Source organism: Oryctolagus cuniculus, chromosome 1, assembly GCF_964237555.1.
Source record: "Oryctolagus cuniculus chromosome 1, mOryCun1.1, whole genome shotgun sequence".
Taxonomy (NCBI): domain Eukaryota; kingdom Metazoa; phylum Chordata; class Mammalia; order Lagomorpha; family Leporidae; genus Oryctolagus; species Oryctolagus cuniculus.
Genome location: NC_091432.1, coordinates 184,340,198 through 184,362,715, shown reverse-complemented (window position 1 = coordinate 184,362,715; position 22,518 = coordinate 184,340,198). Strand labels below are relative to the sequence as shown.

Below are 22,518 nucleotides of genomic sequence, written 5' to 3'. Positions count from 1 at the left end.
AGCGCTGGCACACCGGGTTCTAGTCCTGGTCGGGGCGCCGGATTCTGTCCCGGTTGCCCCTCTTCCAGTCCAGCTCTCTGCTGTGGCCCGGGAGTGCAGTGGAGGATGGCCCAAGTGCTTGGGCCCTGCACCCCATGGGAGACCAGGAGAAGCACCTGGCTCCTGCCTTCGGATCAGTGCAGTGCGCTGGCCACAGCGCGCCAGCCGCGGCGGCCATTGGAGGGTGAACCAAAGGCACAGGAAGACCTTTCTCTCTCTCTCTCTCTCACTGTCCACTCTGCCTATTTAAAAAAAAAAAAAAAAAGAGAGAGAGATACCTGAAAGCTCCTGGTTCCTGGCTTTTGATCAGCGAAGCTCCGGCCATTGCGGCCAATTGGGGAGTGAATCCGTGGATGGAAGACCTCTCTCTTTCTCTCCACCTCTTGTCTCTCTATGTAACTCTGACTTCCAAGTAAATAAATAAATTAAAAAAAAATCCTAGCAAATTATGTCCATGATGAAGCATCTGATAAACTGCTTCAAGAAAAATTAATTATTGAGTGTTTATACAGAAACTTGCTCTGAGAAAAAAGAGTAAGACAGAGTTCAATAATAAGGAGTTCATTTACCAAAAGAGATCCTACCACTCAAAGAGTAGGAATCTAGAGGGCTATAGAAACCCAAGTTTCTATGCAAAATAAAAAATCAAATACAGAGTTGAAAATCAGGGCTGCAAGTCAATGCCTCACAATATAGTACTCAATATTTATCCAATTGTGAATGTAAGACAAAGATGTTTTTCTTTTTCTGAATAACAGGGTTGGTGATTTATGAAAGTACCTTACAAAACTTTAATTTTAATGCAAATATATAAAGAAAGATTGAAATTGATGATATTTTCTAAATCACATGTTCTTGTTGGGCATGATATGTGTCGTTAGGGTGTGAAAATGAATTATTGGAGTATGAACAAATCTTAACTATCACAATAGTTCTGATCTTCCAAAGCTCAGTCCTATCAAGCAAAACCTTATTTTTTGGTATTCATTTTTCTCATTTGCTTTCCTTGTGTATCACCTGAGAAGCATTGACACTGAGCTCACAGCAGATAGACAAAATGTACAGACTGGTGCCATAGACATATGGTGAAAAATGGCTTCATGGCAGACTTGATTTTAATCATTTAGTTGATTTCAAGTCATATTTGAAGAAGCCTTTGGTTAATTTTGTCAGTGTCTCTCTTGTGGATGTTGCTGATGTTTGGGCCTCACTGCTTCTGAGTGTGAAGTAGGATGAAAATTAGTGCAAATAGCTTATATCTTATCATTTAATTCTTCTGGAGTTTTTCAACTGAACAATAACTATGTCAACTACCGAAAAGGAAATGTGTTGACAATATGTGGAGGAATACCTAGCAGCTACTGAAGTTAAAATTATTTTGTCATATGAAGCAAAATTAGAAGCTCAGTACAGGGCACTAGTTCAAGTCCTGGATGTTCTGCTTCCGATCTAGCACTCTGCTTCCGATCTAGCTCTCTGCTAATGCGCCTGTGCAAGTAGCAAAAGATGGTCCAAGTGCTTGGGACCCTGCCACTCACATTCAGCTTGGTATGGAATTCTAGGCTCCGGCTTTGGCCTGGCCCAGCCACAGCTATTATGGCCATTTGGGGAATGAACCAATGAATGGAAGAGCTCTCTCTTCCTTTGTGTCTTTCCTTTTCTCTCTGCCACTCTACCTTGCAAATAAATAAATCTTTTTAAAAAGTTCAGTGCACCAGAAAGCAATGTGAACATAATTTAAATTTTCACCTCCTCAAAAAAGTTTTGATGCTTTTTGTATTATTTTATTGGTATATTGTTAATACTGTTGTGCATTTTGAAAATTTTAATTTTCAATGTAATTCTATATGTTAAGTAAATACACTGAATTTATTTCAAATTTAGTGAGAAAGTTCAATATCAATAGTTTTAAGGTTTTTGAATTAACTTTTAAAAATTTTATTTGAGAAACAGTGTTACAGAAAGAGCTCTCATCTACAGTTTCACTCCACAAATGCCCCCAGGCACCCTAGGTTTAAAAGGAGTGAGGAACCAGGAACTCAATCTAGGTCTCCCATATGGAAGGCAGGAATGCAATTGCTTGAGCCATCACCTGCTGCCTTTGGGGTTCCAGATTATTAATAAGCTGCTGCCAGGAACTGAGCTAGATTTGGAACCCAGGAACTCCATCTAGGGACACAGGTATCTTAACCTGTGTCTTAACAACCTAGGCAAATGCTGACTCTACAATAGCTTTTAAACTTAGCTTTCAGCTTATTTTTTTAATCCTTAAATCTGAAATCAATAGAAAGCATTCATTGAATACATTTTATGTTTATGTATAAAGAGATACATAGAGTACATACATAGATATACAGGATATCTGTTTTATTAACATTTATTCTGATTGTCAATCAGGAAAAATAAATTCTGAAAAGGCTGTGGGGGCAGGGGAAAGTAGGCAATAATAAAACAATGATAAGAAACGTGACTGTAAACCCATGCTGAGTGCACAAAGGAAAGCAAAAAGAGAAGTAGAAAGTGAAGAGAAGGCATTCAGAAAAAGGAAAGTAGCGCGTCCCCTATTTAAGGCACTTGAGCAGAGCAAGGTCTTCAGAGAACCTAGAGGCCGAGGCTCTGATCAGCCACCTCAGCCAGGCCAGCAGCATCTGCAAGATCCCCCATGGCCTTGCCCTTCTCTTCGCTGCTGGCCCTGCTGGTGCTCAGCTCCAAGTCCCTCTGCTCTCTGGGCTGTGATCTGCCTCAGACCCACAGCCTCAGTGACGGGAGGTCCTCCATGCTCCTGGGACAAATGAGGAGAGTCTCCCCTCTCTCCTGCTTGCAGGACAGACATGACTTTCAGTGCCCCCTGGAGGAGTTGGGTGGACACCAGGCCCAGAGGGCACAGGCCATCTCTGTGCTCCACGAGATGACCCAGCAGCTCCTCAACCTGTTCAGCACCAAGGAGGCGTCTGCTGCCTGGGACAAGGCCCTCCTGGACAGACTCTGCACTGGACTCTTCGAGCAGCAGAGTGACCTGGAGGTCTGCATGATGCAGGGAGCGGGGGCGGAGGAGACGGCCCTGAAGCATGAGGACTCCGCATGGGCTGTGAGGAAATACTTCCAAGGAATTGCTGTCTATCTGGCAGAGAAGCAATACAGCCCTTGTGCTTGGGAGGTTGTCAGAGCAGAAGCCAGGAGAGCCGTCTCTTTATCAAGAATCTGGCAAGAAAGAATTTGGAGCAAGGAATGAGACCAGGTTCAACATAAAATGATTCCTGTTGACTAAAACAAAATGTTTAACATCTGCACAAGTTCTGCAATCTCAAAGATGTTTTTCTGTTAGAAAACAGAAGAGGAATGCAGTCAACTTGCTGAGTGCTTTCAGGACTATCAGGAAACACCATGCTTAACTCCACAGGCACTAGTCCCTCACAGATGACCATGTAGATGCATTTATATATTTATTTATTTAACTATTTATGAGATTTAAATTATTTTTATATTAAATTATGCACACATTTATGCTATGATTCATGTTAAATACTTTATTATATTTAGTCATTTATCATTTTATTTTGTTCATTAAATTTTTAATATTAAAAGCATATTGTATGTGTTTATCTTTCGAAGGAAACTCCCGACCTTATTATGCAACCAGACTAATCAATGGATTGCAAAATCTATTTGTCTATCAATATTATATTCAAGATTCAATGCAAATTGTCTTTCTCTAAATGGGATTACATGTTGACCTAGGAATATAAAGCTGAATATAGCAAAGAAATTTCCTGCTATCTTTTATCTTTCATTTTTGTAGGGAAAGAAATGTAGTAATATTAATCATACTTAATATTACTTATATCAAATATTAGAATGAGAAGTATGGAAAACAAACAAAAAAGACCATTCAGCAGAAGTTAACCTAAAGCCTTTCAGGAATTGAAAACTAAAAGTTGAGCTCTCTTCCTTCTCTGACTCATACACATCTGTATGCAATATCTATTGTAAGTCGATATATGAGTTTACAAGTTACTAGGAATAAAGTTACTAGAGGATCATATGTGGCAATTGCAATTTGGGTGTGGTCTATTTCATTTGTAATTTAACTGTTTTTCATTATATTATCAGGGCATTAAAGTTTTATAGGATATGGTAACTATTTCTTCTATTTTACATAAACATGTATACCAAAGTAGTGAGAGTTCTCACCCCTATTTCATCAACTAGCTGTCAAAACATGACAGTATATAAAACTGGAATTTCAGATGATGCTTTTAAAAAGTATAAGGAACAGTTACCCTCACATGGAAAGCAAGTCTGATTCATTTGTACAGGCAGTCCTGAAATGGTGGCTTGCAGAGAATTCCAAAATTTTTGCACCAGCATAATATTATATTTTTACAAAAGATTTATTTTTTAACTTATTTTCCAGGGAAGAGTGACAGAGTTATAGTGAGAGAGACAGAGAAAGAAAATAATTTTCCATTTGTTCACTTTCCAAATGGTTGCAATAGCTGGGACAGGCCCAGGAGTAACCCAGTTGTCAGAAACCCCATCCAGGTCTCCCATGTGGGTAACAGGAATCCAGTTAATTGAATCACCTTCCACTGTTTCTCATGCTCATTAGCAAGGAGCTGATTTGGAAGCAGAGCAGCATGGACTCAAATTGCTCCTCCTGTTTTGGGTGCTGGCAAACAGCAGCTTACCCACTGCACCACAACACTAGACTCTTAAATTTATCTTTAATTCTGCTTCTCTCCAAACTCTTTGTGCAACTCTCAGAGATATAGACATGGGATTTGTGAGTCATGTGAGGTCATGGCATCAATTCAGTGTAGCAAGAAGTATGTGTGACATACATGGTTTTTCCAAGACACATTTTCCTGAACTTTTTGAAGACCTTTCAGAACATTTTCTGCTAAAATAAACTAGCTCTTAACTCCTTTCTCCATTAACTTTTTTATAGTATCTTCATATGCTTTACTTTCTTTCATGAGTCCTCTAGACAAGACATGCATTCAACTCTGACTTATTTCTGTTCTTTTCAACCAAGTTTATATTTGTCACCAATCAAGTATATAAACAGTTTAATCTGTACATGTTTAAGGAGATTGAATCAGCCTTCCAAAGATGATAGAAGTGGTACTAGTAAAATTTTAGCACAGAATCAATTACAGTATTACAGTTTTCAATATCATTATTAGTTTTATCAAGGTAATTGCAGAATCCTTTGAAATTCAACTCCCCTTCTTTTAATTTCCCCTCTTTTAATTCTAGGTTTCTCAACAAACCATTGTTCCTGCCTGGGAGGATTATTAACCAGGTAGAGTGTTCAGACAATACTAAGAAGCCCTGTCCTAACAGAGTTAGTGATCCAGTGACAGGGACTCATCGATTCTTGTGTTGATTGGTGTAACTCCTCCTTTCTCTCCTCAGAGCTGATCACTGCTGGACTGACCAGGAGGCAAGCCCGGTGGCTGCCTTGATCAGCTCAGGGCAGTCCATTGACCCAAGAGGGGCTCGTCTTGGAGCCTCTGCCAGAAGCAGCCACTTTCCTGTTTGGACGCTTCAGCAATGGCCTCCATTCTCCCCCTTTGCCTCAGCTCCTGGTCCCCAGTGGGACAGCTCTGAATTTTGCTAATTTACACTTTGCCTATGTGTCACCATAGGTAACTTTATTTCACTTTCATGACAATCAGAATTATATTTGTTTTCTTTTGCACAGAAACAACTGAGCTTTTCTATCTAGGAGAGTTGAAATGGAAGACAGAATCATCATGAAAATTAAAAGTAAAAATGGTGTAAGATCAATGTCTTTCTTGAATTCCCTTCATTTGTATTAAGCTCAGGATGAAGAAGAAGATCATAGAAGAATAGCAAGACCAACTATGACAAGTGAATCACCATGTAAAAAACCAATGTTACAAAAAGTTAAGTGAAACAAATCACAAACAAGCAAAGGAAAGCATACCACGGCTTTTGACTTAGTTTCCATGGCCCACTGCTCTGCATTTTGAGCCTAAAACACAGACAGTAGAAAGCAACCAATAGAGTCACACAGACTGGAAGGATAGAGGAAGGTCCCTAGTTTCTGTAATACTCAGATGGTCTTTTAATGAGAGACATTGTGTCCAGCTCAGAAATTCTGCACACATCACACACTCAATAGTTTAAGTATGAATTGAAAAATAAAAACTGTAGAACAAAATAAAAATTATTTGCTTACTAAAATTTAAATAATTATAATTGGATAATCTCATCACTGAGTTCAAAAATGCAAACTTTTACCATGAGCATCAGATGGCTATTGGCATTTTGATAGCTGGGGACGTGAGTCAGGAGAGCAAGAAGTCATTACTGAGGTGCAGGGTCCTTCGTATCTGCAGTAAGAACATGATGGAAAGAAAGGTCAGTGTCCACATTAGTCATGATCTTGTGGCCTCAGTGAAGTTTAATCACATGGTCATATATGAATGTATTCTGGAAAGTAGATAAAAACTAGGTAATTTCATATACTTATAAATCCCAAGCTCTTCTGCAGAACAAAGAGCAAACAAAACCTATTCATTTTTTCTAAAGACTTCATTTGCCACAGATGGTCTGGAAAATTGCTATCCAAATACAGAAACCTTTAGGGCTATGGCAGCCAGGGTTCCTATATGGAAAGAGAAGGATGAAAATGGAATATAGGATTTGGGTTAAAACTTTGTTCTTGGAAGTGGGAAGAACACATTTATAAATACAAAAATAGTAGGCATGTATAATTATACATATATGCACTTCTGATTGTAGGATGAAGATGTTTCTCATTTAATTCATCAATGCCTATTTGGATTTCCACATTTGAAATTTAGTGGAAAATTAAACTTACATTGCAAAAATTGTTTAACCTGATGTTATTTTATCTGGCCATATGGACAATACACAAATGAAAACAAAAAAAGGGAAATAAAAGCATAGAATGAGAAATTTCATAAGATGAGAATCTCCTTCCTTATATGAAATTAATGCAGATGGAATTTCTTCAGAGAACCTAGGCTCTAAGTTTTACCCAGACTATAGTTCAGCCAGGCCAGTAGCATCCTCACTTTCCCATGGCCCACCTGCTCTCTCTGATGACAGCCCTGGTACTGTGCTGTTGTTGGGGGATGAGAGGCCATCTTGGTTCTTGTCTAACCCTAGAAAAGAATTTCCACATGGATAAGGATAGTGAAAAAAGCGAGATGTACTGAATGCAAGAAACCTCCTGCTGCAGCAGTCAAGAGGGAGACTCCAAGGGAGGAGTTTGCAGGGAAGCCTGCAACTGCTTTTTACTTTTATACACAAAGTCCTCTATCTCTCTCTCTCTCCCTCCCACCCTCCCTCCCTTTTCTTAGAAGTGATTACAGATTTAATCAATCAGGACACCAGAATAACAATCAATGAGCCAGTAAGGATTAGTGACTATGTTTTCACTCACCCCTCCAGTGATGCCAGACAAACCCCAAAATATGTTGCAGAAGTTCTGAAGTCCATGCGACAGGAGCAGAGGCAGGAGGAGTCTCCGGCTCTAGTCACTCAGGTCTACATCTTAATTGGAGAGATGTGGCAAGTTCTTATTCTTGCAAGATTCTTCAGGAGCAGCAGAGATCCACTGTAGTTCTTCGTGTTAAAGTTCTCTTGTCTATGCCAGGTTTGTGGACTTCTGGGTTGCTGCTTCTGTTCTGTGCCAGATTCTCTGTCTCTTGACCATGAAGAGTGAGTGAAGCTCTCTGACGGCTGGGAAGGCCCAGGGCCCGCCCCAAAGACCCAGACCGTGTCTGTCCTCCACACAAGAGCTGCAGCAGATCTTCAACCTCATATACACAGAGCAGTCCTCTGCTGCTTGGAGCAGGACACTCCTGGACAAACTCCATATTGCACTTCAGCAGCAGCTGCAAGACCTGGAGATCTGCTTGCTGCAGGTGATGGGCAAGGGAGAAATCTGTCCTAGGCACTGAGGGCCCAACTCTGTCCTTGAAGAAGTATTGCCTGGGAATTTGTCTCTACCTCTAAGAGCAGAAGTACAGTGACTGTGTTTGAGAAATTGTTTGAAACAGTGTTTTAGCCACCAACAGCATATTAATTTTAAACAACACCCTTCACCCAAACCCAACACATTCCCAAGAGGACACTGAGTACTTGGGGGTAGCCTTGGTATTTCCCTGAGGCCCCCATTGCCTGCTTCGAATGTCCTCTCATGTCCTTCTCATGTCCTCATGTTCACCACACCAGGAAGGCAGACGGCCAGGCTGGCATGGTGAGCATAGGCTTGCATAATCTCTCCAGTTAGCCTTTGCTATCGCAGAAATCAAGGGACTTCTGGGCCTGGGTTATCTCCTCCCCACCACCTCCATCTGAAGTGGCTGCTTTCTGGGAAATGAAATTGTAGAGCAAGATACCCTCCAGTGAGGCAGCTGAGTCTGTATACAGCACAGGCGATCTCTCCACCCAGCATGGGGCCCACCTGTCATACACAGGGATAAGCAGGCCAGGGCAGGGCACAGTAGGAACTGTGCTATCTCATTCTTCACAGCCAAGGAGTAAAGCTAAACCCTAGAAGGATCACCAGTGGGGAGCACCATAAGCCACAGAGGAAGGGACCTGACCAGGACACACTGGAAGATCTGCATAGCCAGGGGCAGGTCAAAGAGTTGAACTGTCCACTCCATAGGACCCAGGCCCAGGGCTGCATCAGCCCTCACCCCAAGATCAAGGGCAGCTCTACAAGTGTCTCTTGCCAATGCCTCTTGCAGATGCCCTTAGCAGTAGATTCTGTAACAGCTTCTTGAGTGACTGAAACCTTGAGTGACGAGGCCAAGGCAACTTCCGCTGGCTGACAAGGTCACAGCAGAAGGTCTGTCTCAGCAAGGTGTGAGAATGACAGTTGTGGTCCTTTTGGCGGTTTTAGGTTTGTTGGGAACTGCACTCTGCATAAGAAAGCCGGAGCTTCCTGGTGGTCCTGCTAATGATTGCTGTATTCCTAATTTTAGGGAAGAACACTTAGTCTTATAATCCCCAAAATGTCCATTGCTTTGTAGAATTTTAATCAAGAAGGGGTTAATGCTTTAAGCAAGTTTGAGCTATTTGTGGGCAAGAATTAAAAGGCAACAGGCTCCCTGGTATACACTTCCCACTAAATAAAGATAAATGTTATTAAAGCTTTAATTCAATATGTGCTACAAATACAACAATGGTTATGATATCAAAACTGCAGAATATATCTAAGTGAACCTTTAAATAAGTACAATAAACAAATTAAATGTTACAGAAAGAACTGCAAAGAGGGGTTACATTTAAAAAAGGGCCTGCTTTGAACATTGGGTCTTCTAGTAAAGATTAGATTACGAAGGTAATATTCTAGCTTATGTAGCCAATTTCTGCATAACTCGACAACATTCCAGGCCTTGGATTGTGTGGGCAGCCTGTTATCTCACACCTGTCTGTGATAGTAACCCATGCTCTGAACATGCCTTTGAAAATCATTGTCTTGCACCTGTGACTGTAACCCATGCTCTGAATATGCCCTTGAAAATCAAAGAAATTGTAACTAGGTGAAAATGGACCACAGACTTGTTACTGTAAGAAGAAAGAATCATTATTTGACTTATGATATAAAAATAAAGTCTGGTGCTCGAGAGCCAGAGCCAGGCCATCAGCCTTGCTGTGAGTGTGTCTCTCATTTCTTCGAGCACTGACACCTCTCACACCTTGGGACCCCTGGACTGGCTGGAGCTGGACTCTGGCACTTGAGGGTGTCACAGATGTTCCTAACACTGTCTTCTACTGTCAGGAGTCAAACCACAGGCCAGCAGCCTCCTCCCACCGGGAGCTGGGTCACAGAAAACCCTTGCCAGGATCTGATACCAGTGAGTGTGAGGATGCCCATTTTTACAAGGGGAGGGTGGCAATGAGGATTGAGGTATCCCCAACCTGCAAACCATCTCACAGGCAGGAGCGCTTTCCCCCAGAGAGCCCTCCACCCCCTGACACTGCCATCTGAAAGTTCAGAGCCAGTCCTGCCCAGGAGCAGCAGGGGCTGTCTGCCAAGTCAGGGTCCCCACTGACACCTACAGGGACACCAGGTCTAACAGCAGGTTAGACAGACAGACTGTCATGATGGACTCCAGCCTCTGGAACATTTGTTTTCTTACTCATGCATTTCACTTATATTCTATCTAGAAATTGATGATGAAAGCAGTGATTTGTGTAATTTCCATCCAGCAATGCAGGTGAATGAAGCAAACACAGTTCTGGCTGTATTGACATTTTCCATCTTATTGGGAGGGAAATAAAAGATGTTCTAAAATTTGTGTACATGAAATATTACAGACAGAAAAGGGGAAATGGTGAAATATTCCACAAAATTTAGGTCTATATGGTGTTGGGGAGGCAAACAATGGTAAACAAGTAGGGGGCTTTCTGGCATACCTGAGCAAACACTCCCAGAGACAGAGAGTGGGCAGGGAGGAGGACAGTCTGATCTGTCTGTGGCCACATTTTGGGAGACACCTGCAGCGATGCAGGAGGACACTGTCCAGGTCATCACATGGCTGAAACTTTTTTAAAGCACTCAATTGGAACACTGGAAGATGGGAGACAGTGCATCTTATAGTTGGAGTCCTAAAGGTGTGCCAGATTAGGATTTTGTTGAGTGCCTCAAAGTGGCATCACATGATATGAAGATTATATTGTGAAAGGCAGTGATACCCAGATGAAGAAGACATCTTGCCATATTCTAATGTAACTGAATTGGGGAAGTAGCAGAAAAGGTCTCATGCCTGCCTGCCTGTCTGAAAGACTGGGATATTTGATTAAATGGATAGCAATATGCAGAATTTCTAAGAATTGGTTTTTCATATATTACTGGGGTTCACAAATTGATTTATGATTACAATAAAACTTTATAAACACATTCTCAAGAAGACTAAAATAGGGTGTAATTTATGTAAGTAAAATGGGGCTCAATACAATTGCAAATGAAACTGTTGACAAGAGCTAATGGGATTTTACAATGAATAAGTGAAATGGAATCTCCAAAGGGAGACTCTGACATTATTTATGTGGGATTGTACAGGAAAAGTATTCATCAGTTTAATGGAAGGCATTTAGCTAATGGTTAAGATACCTGCACCCTATATGATAGAATGTAGATTTACTTCCTTGCTCCAGTTCCCAGTTCTAGATTTGTGCTAATGCATACCCTGGAAGGCATTGGTAATATATGAAGTAATTGGGTTCCTTCCACTCATATTGATGACCTTAATTGAGTTCCCTGCTACCAGTTTGACCTGCTCTGTCTGGCTGTTGTGGGTATTTTGTGAATGAAACAAATGTAGATGGGAGCTTTCTTTTACTCTTTCTCTCTCCATCTCTCAAATAACAAGTATAAAATTATTGATAAAAATTTTAATCAGTCTAGAAGTCAAGTGGTTAGTATTAGAGACCATTTAAGTCATGAGGATTCAAAAGTTTGACTTTCTGGGTTCTAAGAGTAGCTCCACAGTTAATGAATTCCCTGGGTTTAAATAGATTTTGCAGGGGCCGGCGCTGTGGCACAGTAGGTTAATCCTCTGCCTGTGGCACCAGCATCCATATGAGCTCCGGGTTCTAGTCCCAGCTGCTCCTCTTCCAATCCAGCTTTCTAATGTGGTCTGGGAAAGCAGTAGAGGATGGCCCAAGTCCTTGGGCCCCTGTACTCACATGGGAGACAGGGACGAAGAACCTGGCTCTGGCTTCAGATCTGTGTAGCTCTAGCTGTTGCGGCCATTTGGGAGTGAAGCAACGGAAGGAAGACCTTTCTCTCTGTCTCTCCCTCTCACTGTCTGTAACTCTACCTCTCCAATAAATAAATAAAATCTTTAAAAAATAGATTTTGCCTGTTTATTATGAGTTTTTTCCCTTATGAATCTGAAAATAGTAGAATATTTTACTATCAGTTTGATCACTGATGTCTTCATTGACTAAATGGAACTGGACCTTTTTAGGTATTCAACAAATATAAAAAATGAGAATATTCCTCATTGGGAGAGTGAGGATTTATTTTTTAAATATTAAGAACAATGTGTTACAATAAGCACTTAATATAATTTATTATTTAAGGTTGGTGTATCCCTTTCATTAACATTAGTTTATTATTTAACTCTATTAAGTTGAGAGAAGTGTCTTTTGAAATTTTGTATTCCTTTCTTTCTTTTTAGAGAAATGAGAAGAAAACTATTGACCTTCTGAGTTTATTTATCCACTAGGTGAGAATATGGTACAGTTAACACATGTCTATTATCCAGAGAGAATATTATACCTTCATAAATTTACCTTCCTTGTGATTAAACTTTTGTGGTTGTCAAGTCTTCCTTAACTATCTATTGAAGCTATATTGAACAAAGCTGAAAACCAATACCTGAACCAGAGAATAAATACGTTCTTGAGCCCATGCTTGCTTGCTACCATTAATACACATTCCATCCACTATTTTGTTTTTGCTCTTCTCCATTCCTTAATCCCCATGAAGAATTGGTTGTATGTAGGTTACTTACATGGTGACATTTTTGTCCAGTATATTTTTTTCCTCCTTACATTTTTTTTTTGCAGGCAGAGTGTACAGTGAGAGAGAGAGGCAGAGAGAAAGGTCTTCCTTTACTGTTGGTTCACCCTCCAATGGCCGCTTGCAGCCAGCGCACTGCGGCTGGCTCACCATGCTAAACTGAAGCAAGGAGCCAGGTGCTTCTCCTGGTCTCCCATGCGGGTGCAGGGCCCAAGGACTTGGGCCATCCTCCACTGCACTCCCAGGCCACAGTAGAGAGCCTGCCTGGAAGAGGTGCAACTGGGACAGAATCCAGCGCCCCGACCAAAACTAGAACCCAGTGTGCCGGTGCCGCAGACAGAGGATTAGCCTATTGAGCCGTGGTGCCAGCCTCCTCCTTACATTTTTAAATCACATTTAGACATCAATTTTTCTTTTTTAATAAAATATTTATTTATTTGAAAGGCAAAATTACAGAGAAGCAGAGGCAGGGAGAGTGAGAGAGATAGGGAGAGAGAGAGAGAGAGACAGACAGACAGACATCTTCCATCCACTGGTTCACACCCCAAATGGCCACAACAGCTGGAGCTGGACCAAGAGCCAGGAGTTTCTTCTGGATCTCCCACATAGGTGCAGGGGCCCAGGGACTTGGGCCATCCTCTACTGCTTTCCTAGACTATTGCAGAGAGCGGATTGAAAGTGGAGCAGCCGGGAATTGAACCGGCATCCACATGGGATGCTGACACTGCAGGTGGCAACTTTACCCATTACGCCACAGTGCTGGCCCCAACTCTTACTTTTTTCACATTAATTGAGATGCAAAAGTGATGATACTTGCTTTCCAGGAATAAGGAACTGAGTTCAAGGTAGATGGTGTCTATAAGGAACAATTTGACAGCCTATTTTCTGTATTATATTGCATGTTATTATCAATTATCTGCCATAAACATGTGGTACAAAACTTTTTCATATGTTGATTTCATTTCATTTGGGTAAATTCCTTGGAGTGGGAATTGCTGTGTTATATGGTAAATCTATTTGTAGATTTCTGAGCCCCTCCTTCATACTGTCTTCCATATTGGTTGTACTAGTTTACATTCCCACCCACAGTGTATTAAGGTAGCTTTTTCTCCACATCCTCACCAACATTTATTATTTTTTGATTCTTGGATGATAACTGTTCTAACTGGGGTGAAGTGAAACCTCATTTTGGTTTTCATTTGCATTTCTCTTATTGCTAGTGATCCTGAGCAGTTTTTCATGTGTCTGTTGAGCATTTGTATTTCATCCTTTGAAAAATGTCTTTCCATGCCCTTTGCCCAATTCTTAACTGGATTACTTGTTTTGTTGTCATTGAGTTTCTTCAATTATTTATAAATCTTGGATATTAATCTTTTACAGTTGTCTAGTTTGCAAATATTTCCCCCATTCTGTCAGTTGCCCCTTCACTTTGTTGAGTGTTTCCTTTGAAGTGCAGATTCTTCTTAGCTTGATATAATCTATTTTTGCTTTTATTGCCTTTGCTTCTGGGGTCTTTTCTTTGCCTGTGTTAATGTCTTGCAGTTTCCACAATGCTTACCTCTAGTAATTTGAAAATATCAGGTCATAGATTTAGATCCTTCATCCATACTCAGTTGATTTTTGTATAAGGTGTAAGGTAGGAGTCTTGATTCATACTTCTGTATATGGTGATGCAATTTTTCCTACACCATTTGTTGAAGAGATTGTTCCTTTCTCCAGGGATTGATTTTAGCTCATTTGTTAAAATGTAGTTGGTTGTACAATTTACCAAAATTGAGACATGAATACATTAAAAAAACTAAATAGACCAATAACCAAAACAGATATTGAATCAAAAATACAGATCTTGAGGGCTGGCGCTATGGCGCAATGGGTTGATGTCCTGACCTGCAGCGCCGGCATTGCTGCTCCTCTTCCAATCCAGCTCTCTGCTGTGGTCTGGGAAAGCAGAGGAGGATGACCCAAGTCCTTGGGCCCCTGCACCCACATGGGAGACCCAGAGGGGACTCCTGGCTCCTGGCTTCAGATCGGCGCAATTCCAGCCATTGCAGCCATCTGGGGAGTGAACCATCGGATGGAAGACCTCTCTCTCTCTCTCTCTCTCTCTGCCTCTCCTCTCTCTGTGTAACACTGACTTTCAAATAAATAATTAAATCTTTAAAATAAAAAAAACTTACTATTGAAATAATACAGATCTTCCCAATGATGAAAAGCATAGGACCAGTTGGTTTCACTGCTGAATTCTATCAAACTTTCAAAGAAGAACTAATCCCAATTAATCTTAAAGTATTCAAAACAATTAAAATGGAGGGAATTCTCCCAAACTCCTTCTATGAGGCCAGTGTCACTTTAATTCTAAAACCAGAAAAAGACGCAACAAAGAAATAACTATAGACTAATATCCCTAATGGACCATGATGCAAGGATCCTCAACAAGATATTAACCAATCAAGTCCAACAACATATCAGAAAGATCATTCACCCAGACCAAGCAGGATTTATCTCAGGGATGCAAATGTGGTCCAACATACACAAATTAATAAACATTATTTATCACATTATTGACAAATGAAAACCACGTGATTATCTCAATAGATGCAGAGAAACATTTGATTAAAATACAACATACTCTCATGATAAAAACCTTAAGCAAAATGTACATAGAAGAAACTTATCTCAACACAGTCAGGGCAGTATATGACAAACCCACAGCCAACATCAAGTTAAATGGAGAAAAGTTGGGAGAATTTCCATTAAGATCCAGAAACAGACAAGGATACCCACTTTCACCATTGTTATTGATTATAGGTATGGAAGTTCTAGCTAGAGCTTTTAGACAAAAAAAAAAAAAAAAAAAAAAAAAAAAAAAAAACAAAGGGATAAAAATTGGAAAGCAGGAAGTCAAACTATCTCTGTTTGCAGATGACACAATCTTATATAAAGGGGAACAAAAAGACTCCAGTAAGAGACTATTAGAACTCATGATTAGAGTTTGGCAAATTTTCAGGCCTTAAAATGAAAACACAAAAATCAATAACCTTTGTATATACAAACAATACCATGGCTGAGAAAGAACCTGGAAGATCAGTACTATTCACAATAGCTATAAAAAATTTAAATACCTTGGAATATAATTAATCAAGGATGTAAAAGATAGCTACAATAAAATTACAAAGCATTAAAGAAAGAAATAGAAGGGAAAAAAGGAAAAATCTTTCATATTTGTGGATTATAAGAATTAATATCATCAAAATGTCCATACTACCCAAAGTAATTTACAGATTCAATGTGATCCCAATCAAAATAGCCAAGGACATTCTTCTCAGACCTAGAAAAAATGATACTAAAATTCAAATGGAAACACAAGAGACACCCAATAGCTAAAGTAATCTTAAATAACAAAAACAAAGCTGGACGCATAACAACAAGAGATTTCAATACCTGCTACAGGGCAGTTATAATCAAAGCAGTCTGGTACTGGCACAAAAATAAACAAGTAGATGAATGGAACAGAATAAAAACCCCAGAAATTAATCCATGCAACTACAACATATATTTCTAAATCAAATTTGGACATCAACATTTTTCCTTCTTCTCTCATTAATTGAATGCAAAAGTGATGATGTTTGATTTCTAAGAATAAGGAACATCATGCTGAGTGAAATAAGCCAGGCCCAAAGGGACAAATATATGTTCTCCCTGGTCAGTGACAACTAACCGAACACCAAAAAGGAAACCTGTTGAAGTGAAATGGACACTATGAGAAACAGTGACTTGATCAGCCCTTGTCCTGACTGTCAATGAACAACTTAATACTTTATCCCTTTTAGTATTTTTTTGTTCTACTTAATATCATTGGTTGAACTCTTTAATTAACACAGAATTATTTTTAGGTGTTTAAATTTAACTGAAAAGTGATCCCTGCTAAATGTAAGAGTGGGAATAAGAGAGGGAGGAGATGTACAGTTTAGGACAAGCTCAATCGGACTTTCCCCAAATGGTAGAGTTAGAAACGTGCCAGGGGATTCCAATTCAATCCCATCAAGGTGGCATGTACCAATGCATCTCACTAGTCAAAGTGATCAATTTCGGTTCACAATTGATCATTATGATAGGACTAAGAGTCAAAGGGATCACATACACAAGACTAATGTCTGCTAATACACTAATACTGCTAATAGAATTAAAAAGGAGAGAAGGATCCAACATGGGAAGTGGGATACACAGCAGACTCATAGAATGGCAGATGTCCTAAATAGCACTCTGGCCTCACAATTGGCCCTTAAGGCATTTGGATCTGACTGAAGAGCCCATGAGAGTATTTTAGGCATGGAAAGCCAAGATACTCTGCCAAAAAAAAAAAAAAGAAAAGAAAAAAAAAGACCTAAATGAAAGATCTCTGCAAGTGAGATCCCAGTGGAAAGAGTGGGCCATCAAAGAAGGAGGTACCTTTCTCTGAAAGGGAGGGGAGAACTTCCACTCTGACTATGACCTTGTCTAAATAAGATCAGAGTTGGTGAATGCAAAAGTCTTCCATAGCCTTGGCAACTCATGACAAGAGCCTAGGGTGATTACTGATGCCATAAACAAGAGTGTTAATTGTTAAGTCAACAACTGGAGTCACTGTGCACTTACTCCCCATGTAGGATCTCTGTCCTTAATGTGTTGTCCAATGTAAATTAATGCTATAACTAGTACTCAAACAGTACTTTACACTTTGTGTTTCTGTGTGGGTGCAAACTGTTGAAATATTTAGTTAATATTTACTAAATTGATCTTCCATATAAAAATAATTGAAAATGAAAAAAGATTAAGGAACTGAATTCAAGGGATGTGCAGTGTCTTTTATACTTTGAGGAATAATTGCACAGCCCATTCCCTGTATTATAATTGATATTCAGGAAAGAGATGGTTTCTTTATAACTGAGAACAATCAACTGGGGTTGAAACTCTAAACATTATTTGGAATATTAGAAATTCAGTGCAAATTTACAAAGTATAATAAAATCGATATTTCCACACCAATGTATTTCCATTGTTTACAATATTTCTTCCAAGGATGTGATACCTTGTTTTTGAGGAATTGAACAAATCTTACGTATTCTAATAGTTTTAGGTGCTCCTAAGTTCAACCCATCTGAAAAAACCTTATTTCTTTTGTTTTTATTTTCATTTTCTGGGTTTTCTTGTGTGTCACATTAAATGCTGACACTGAGTTGACAGAAATGCTACAGAGCCATGTAGAGCTGATGGCTGTGTCTGAAGGATTTTCCAAGATTTGCTGGATCTCCATGTCACAATATAAGAGGTAGCCTCCAAGTATATATGGGAGCCATTTGCAGTCTTGTGAACATTGTTTACTTTTGATTCTCAATGGTTCTAACTTCTTTGTGGGCTTTGAGAAATAAATGCATATGCTCTATTATTTCATTTTACTGAAGTTATTCATATTATTAATTATGTCAAGTACTGAAGACAAAAATGTTGATAATATCTGGATGAATATCAACAGATATGGACATTAATCATTTTGCCATATGCAGCAATAACAACAGTTAAGTCAATGAGAAATAAAGTTAAGATAATAATTTAATTTTTCAATAGTGTATAGCAGTTTTGAATGATTGTTAAGTGTATCAGTACATTGGAACTGTATATATATAAGAACTGTTATATATTTTTATAAATTGTTAATTTGCATAAGAATGCAATTCATTACAATGGATGTGATAAATTAATTGAATTCAAGTCAGTAAATTTTGTTATATGGTTAAGGGTTTCCAATTCAGCTTTTAATGTTTAGCTTATCATTTAGTCAATCTTAACCCTGAATTGAGTAAAAATATTAAGCTACACATTTAAATGTATAAAGTAGAGATATTCATAGGGTACATAAACAGATATGCATTATATCTCTATGACAAAAATTCAACAGGGTTAGGCTTTGGCACTAACAATAAGGCAGCAGTTGAGATGCTGTGTTATCACAGTTCATGGGTTCTATTCCCAGCTCCATCTCCCAGTTCCAGCTTGCTGCCAATGCAGACTCTGGGATACAGAAGGTTATGTCTCAAGTAATCGGGTCTCTGTCACCCAAGAAGGAAACTTGCATTGACTTCCTACCTCTTCAATTTGACTCAGAGCAGTCCTCTGCAAAGCAGGCATCAGGGGAGGAAACTAATGGAGTAAACTTTGTCCCTTTCTTTCTATTTTTCTTCATCTCAAATAAAAGCATAAAATAAAATAGAAGAAAATAAGTATGATTATTCACTATAAAAGTTTTCTAAAACAGCTCAATAGTCAGAGGAGAAGAGGCAACAATGGAAAAAAGAGTTGAGAAAGTGGTCAAAAGCAACGTCAGAGTGCAAAAGGAAAGCAAAAACAGTAGCGGAAAGAAAGAGGTGGCATTCAGAGAACGGAAGACAGCATTCCCCCATTTTAGTATCCGAATGAAGCAGGGTCTTCAGAGAACCAAGAGACCAAGGTCCAGAGTCACCCACCTCAGCCAATCCAGTACCGTATGCAAAATCCCCAATGTCCTTGTCATTTTATTTATCGTTGGTCCTGGTGGTGCTCAGTTGCAAGTCTGTCTGCTCTCTGAACTACGATCTGCCTCATACTCACAGCCCTCGTAATAGGAAGACCTTGATGAATCTGAGAGAAATGAGGAGAGTGATGGGCTCCTCCTGTAAGCAGGACATTCATGATTTTGGTTTACCCCAGGAGGAGTTTGATGGACACCAGGTCCAGAAGGCCCAAGCCATCGCTGTCCTCCATTAGATGACCCAGAGGGGGTCTTCAGACCTTTCTGCACACCAAACTCATCTGCTCCCTGGGACAAGAGTATCCTTGACATACTGTGCCCCAGATTCTACCAGCAGCGCTATGACTTGGAAGCCTGTGTGAAGCAGGAAGTGGAAGTGAAACAGACACCCCCGATACAGAATCCCTATGTACCAGCTGTGAAGAAATACTTCAGAAATATCCACCTCTATCTGACAGAGAAAGAATACAGCCCTTGTACCTGGGAGGCCGTCAGAACAGAAATCTGGAGAGCCATGTATTTATCAGCAGTATAGCAAGAAAGATTAAGAAGTAAGGAATGAGACTTCGTTCAATATAGAAATCATTCTTACTGTCTAATATACATTGCCACACTTGAGGAAGTTTTACCATTTCAAAGATTGTCATTTCTGTGGTTCTGGCGATGTGAAATCAATCAATTTTTCAGACATTTTGAGGACTAGTACAACACTTTGTGTTCACTATATAGGGACTAGGCCTGTACAGATATCTGTACAGATATTTATTTATCTATTTAAATGTTAATTTGTTCATTTATGAGATTTAAATTATTTTTGTCTATATAATATCCTGTGTACATTGACTCTGATTAATAATATAATGAAACATGTTCATTATCTTCAGTAATTTATTATTTTATATTTTCCATTAAGTTTTTACTATACCAAACTTCTAATATTTGTTTATACTTTTTGTGAAACTGTAAAACTTATTGTGCAATGTTAATAAAGAGTTAGTGGGGGCCGGCATTGTGGAGGAGTGGGTTAATGCCCTGGTCTGAAGTGCCGGCATCCCATATGACACTGGTTCGAGACCTGGCTGCTCCACTTCCAATTCAGCTCTCTGGTATGGCCTGGGAAAGCAGTGGAAGATGGCCCAAGACCCTGGGCCCCTGCACCCACATGGGAGAACTGGAGGAAGATCCTGGCTCTTGGCTTCAAATCAGTGCAGTACCGGCCATTGCAGCCAAATGGGGAGTGAACCAGCAGATGAAATGGAAGACGTCTCTCTTTTTCTCTGCCTCTCCTTTCTCTTTGTAACTCCTACTTTCAAATAAATAAATAAAATCTGTAAAAAAAAAGAGGTGGTGGTAGAATTAATTTACTGACTGATATTATATTCAAGAAATTCTAAAATACTCCTTTCCCTCAATGATGTTGCATAAAATACCCTAAATATAGAGATGAATAATAAAAATACAGTTCTGTTGTCATTTAACTTTGATTTTCACAAGAAAATAAATTCAATATATCAATAACCACATTTCTCATCAGCTGTGTTAAATACTGTAATAAAAAAAATGAACAATGAAAGTCTCTGACTTGACAGTGGACTAGGGGTCTTTGAGAGATGAAAAACAGAGACATCGTCCAAAAATTGACTGGTACAAATCTAAAAGAAAATGTCCATTGTCAGTTGGATATATGAGCAGGCAGTTTACAAGGAATGCAGTAGCTGAAGGTCCACTTGTGGCAATTGCAAACGCAGCCACGGAGGTCATCGTGGGGAGAGAGTGTAGAGGAGAACAAACTCAAACATGATTCTGAGTACATTCAACTTTTTCAGGCAAAAGTCACCTAGCAAACTGAAGCTGAATTGCCCACCATGGGAAGGACAAGAGAGAATGATAAAAGTGCCCTAAACAGGCCGGCACCGCGGCTCACTAGGCTAATCCTCCGCCTAGCGGCGCCGGCACACCGGGTTCTAGTCCCGGTTGGGGCGCCGGATTCTGTCCCGGTTGCCCCTCTTCCAGGCCAGCCCTCTGCTGTGGCCCGGGAGTGCAGTGGAGGATGGCCCAGGTGCTTGGGCCCTGCACCCCATGGGAGACCAGGAAAAGCACCTGGCTCCTGGCTCCTGCCATCGGATCAGCGCGGTGCGCCGGCCGCGGCGGCCATTGGAGGGTGAACCAACGGCAAAGGAAGACCTTTCTCTCTGTCTCTCTCTCTCACTGTCCACTCTGCCTGTCAAAAAATAAAAAAAAAAAAAAAAGTGCCCTAAACAAAATTAAATTACCTAGATGAGGAATCGGAGGATTTATGAAACACATGAATGGAAATTGTCCACCACAGTAGGAAAGTGAATGGCAATGATGATCTGAGTTTGCAATGATTTTGTAGAATTCATAACCAGAAACCACATTAGCGTAGGTCAAGACATGAATAGAAAAATTAGTCATAACGCACATAAAGACTAATTTTGAGAGATTGGCATTTAGCAGTGAAGGGAGCAGATAGGATTGGTAATAGGAAAGAATGTGTGTTAATCAATGTGAATTAAAGATTGTGTCAGGATAGATTTCATAGGTTAAATGCATTGGCAAACCATATTAACACCTTGAATATTTTACTTATTTTAATTTATGACATATATAATGATAACAATAATCCAAATAATGGAATTATGTTGAATGTCAGTAAGCTGCACTGTGAATTGAGACTGCCCTCTACACCACTACAGTGGGAAAACAGGTGGAAATGGAGACCCTGGTGGGCACTGGATGTGCAGATCAATCAGCAGAAACCACATGGAGTAGCTGGAAGGGGGAATAAGAGAAGAGAACTCCCACTGCTGTCTTTTCACCTGAGGAGTCACTTCCTTCTTCATCTTCATGATACTCAGACTTGCACGGTTTCCTTTCAGCTAAACTGATACGAATGCCTTGACAACCTCTGAGAAAGAAAAAAGATTGTATCAGAAAGTTATGGAAAACAATGCATAGGGCTTTCATGTTTTCATTTTTACTTTGCGATTTTGGTTCTGCCCTCAGGTTGAAAGAGAAAACAAATCAGAGGCACTAAGAGAACTTGTACCAATAAACATACCAAATATTAAAGCTTGAAACCAGTAAAGGAAAGTAGGCTGATTTTATCTAACATCATAGTCTGAGACTTACTGCCCAGCATTTTTACTGTGAGACAGAGAATGATGAACCCAAAAGCTCAACTGAAAGGCCTTAACCTTATGGAGAAGTGGGTGTGCCAACAAGAGTTCAGTTACTCTCAAGGGCGGAGGGCAATGGGAGAGGTGCAAAATGATGCAGGCTATTTTTTCTGTCTATAGGTTACCTGTTTTTTTTCTGGTTAGAATCCACGCAAGTGACATACTGGAAAATCAAATTAATGTATTCAATA

General features: G+C 39.8%; 1 protein-coding gene and 1 pseudogene across 1 annotated transcript; both read left to right on the top strand.

Annotated features, from left to right (window-relative positions):
• The first annotated feature begins 2,693 nt into the window (after positions 1–2,693).
• Positions 2,694–3,271, top strand: LOC100355912 (interferon alpha-10-like). Its single transcript, XM_002708065.2, has one exon. It carries the CDS (start codon positions 2,702–2,704, stop codon positions 3,269–3,271), a length of 570 nt encoding a protein of 189 aa, XP_002708111.2. The 5' UTR covers positions 2,694–2,701.
• A 15,846-nt stretch (positions 3,272–19,117) lies between these two features.
• On the top strand, positions 19,118–19,689 carry LOC100356161 (interferon alpha-1/13-like; annotated as a pseudogene).
• The last annotated feature ends 2,829 nt before the right edge of the window (positions 19,690–22,518 follow it).

Bases quoted from the DNA above. Each gene is read 5' to 3' on its own strand.
- LOC100355912 (XM_002708065.2), top strand. From the start codon at position 2,702: ATGGCCTTGCCCTTCTCTTCGCTGCTGGCCCTGCTGGTGCTCAGCTCC.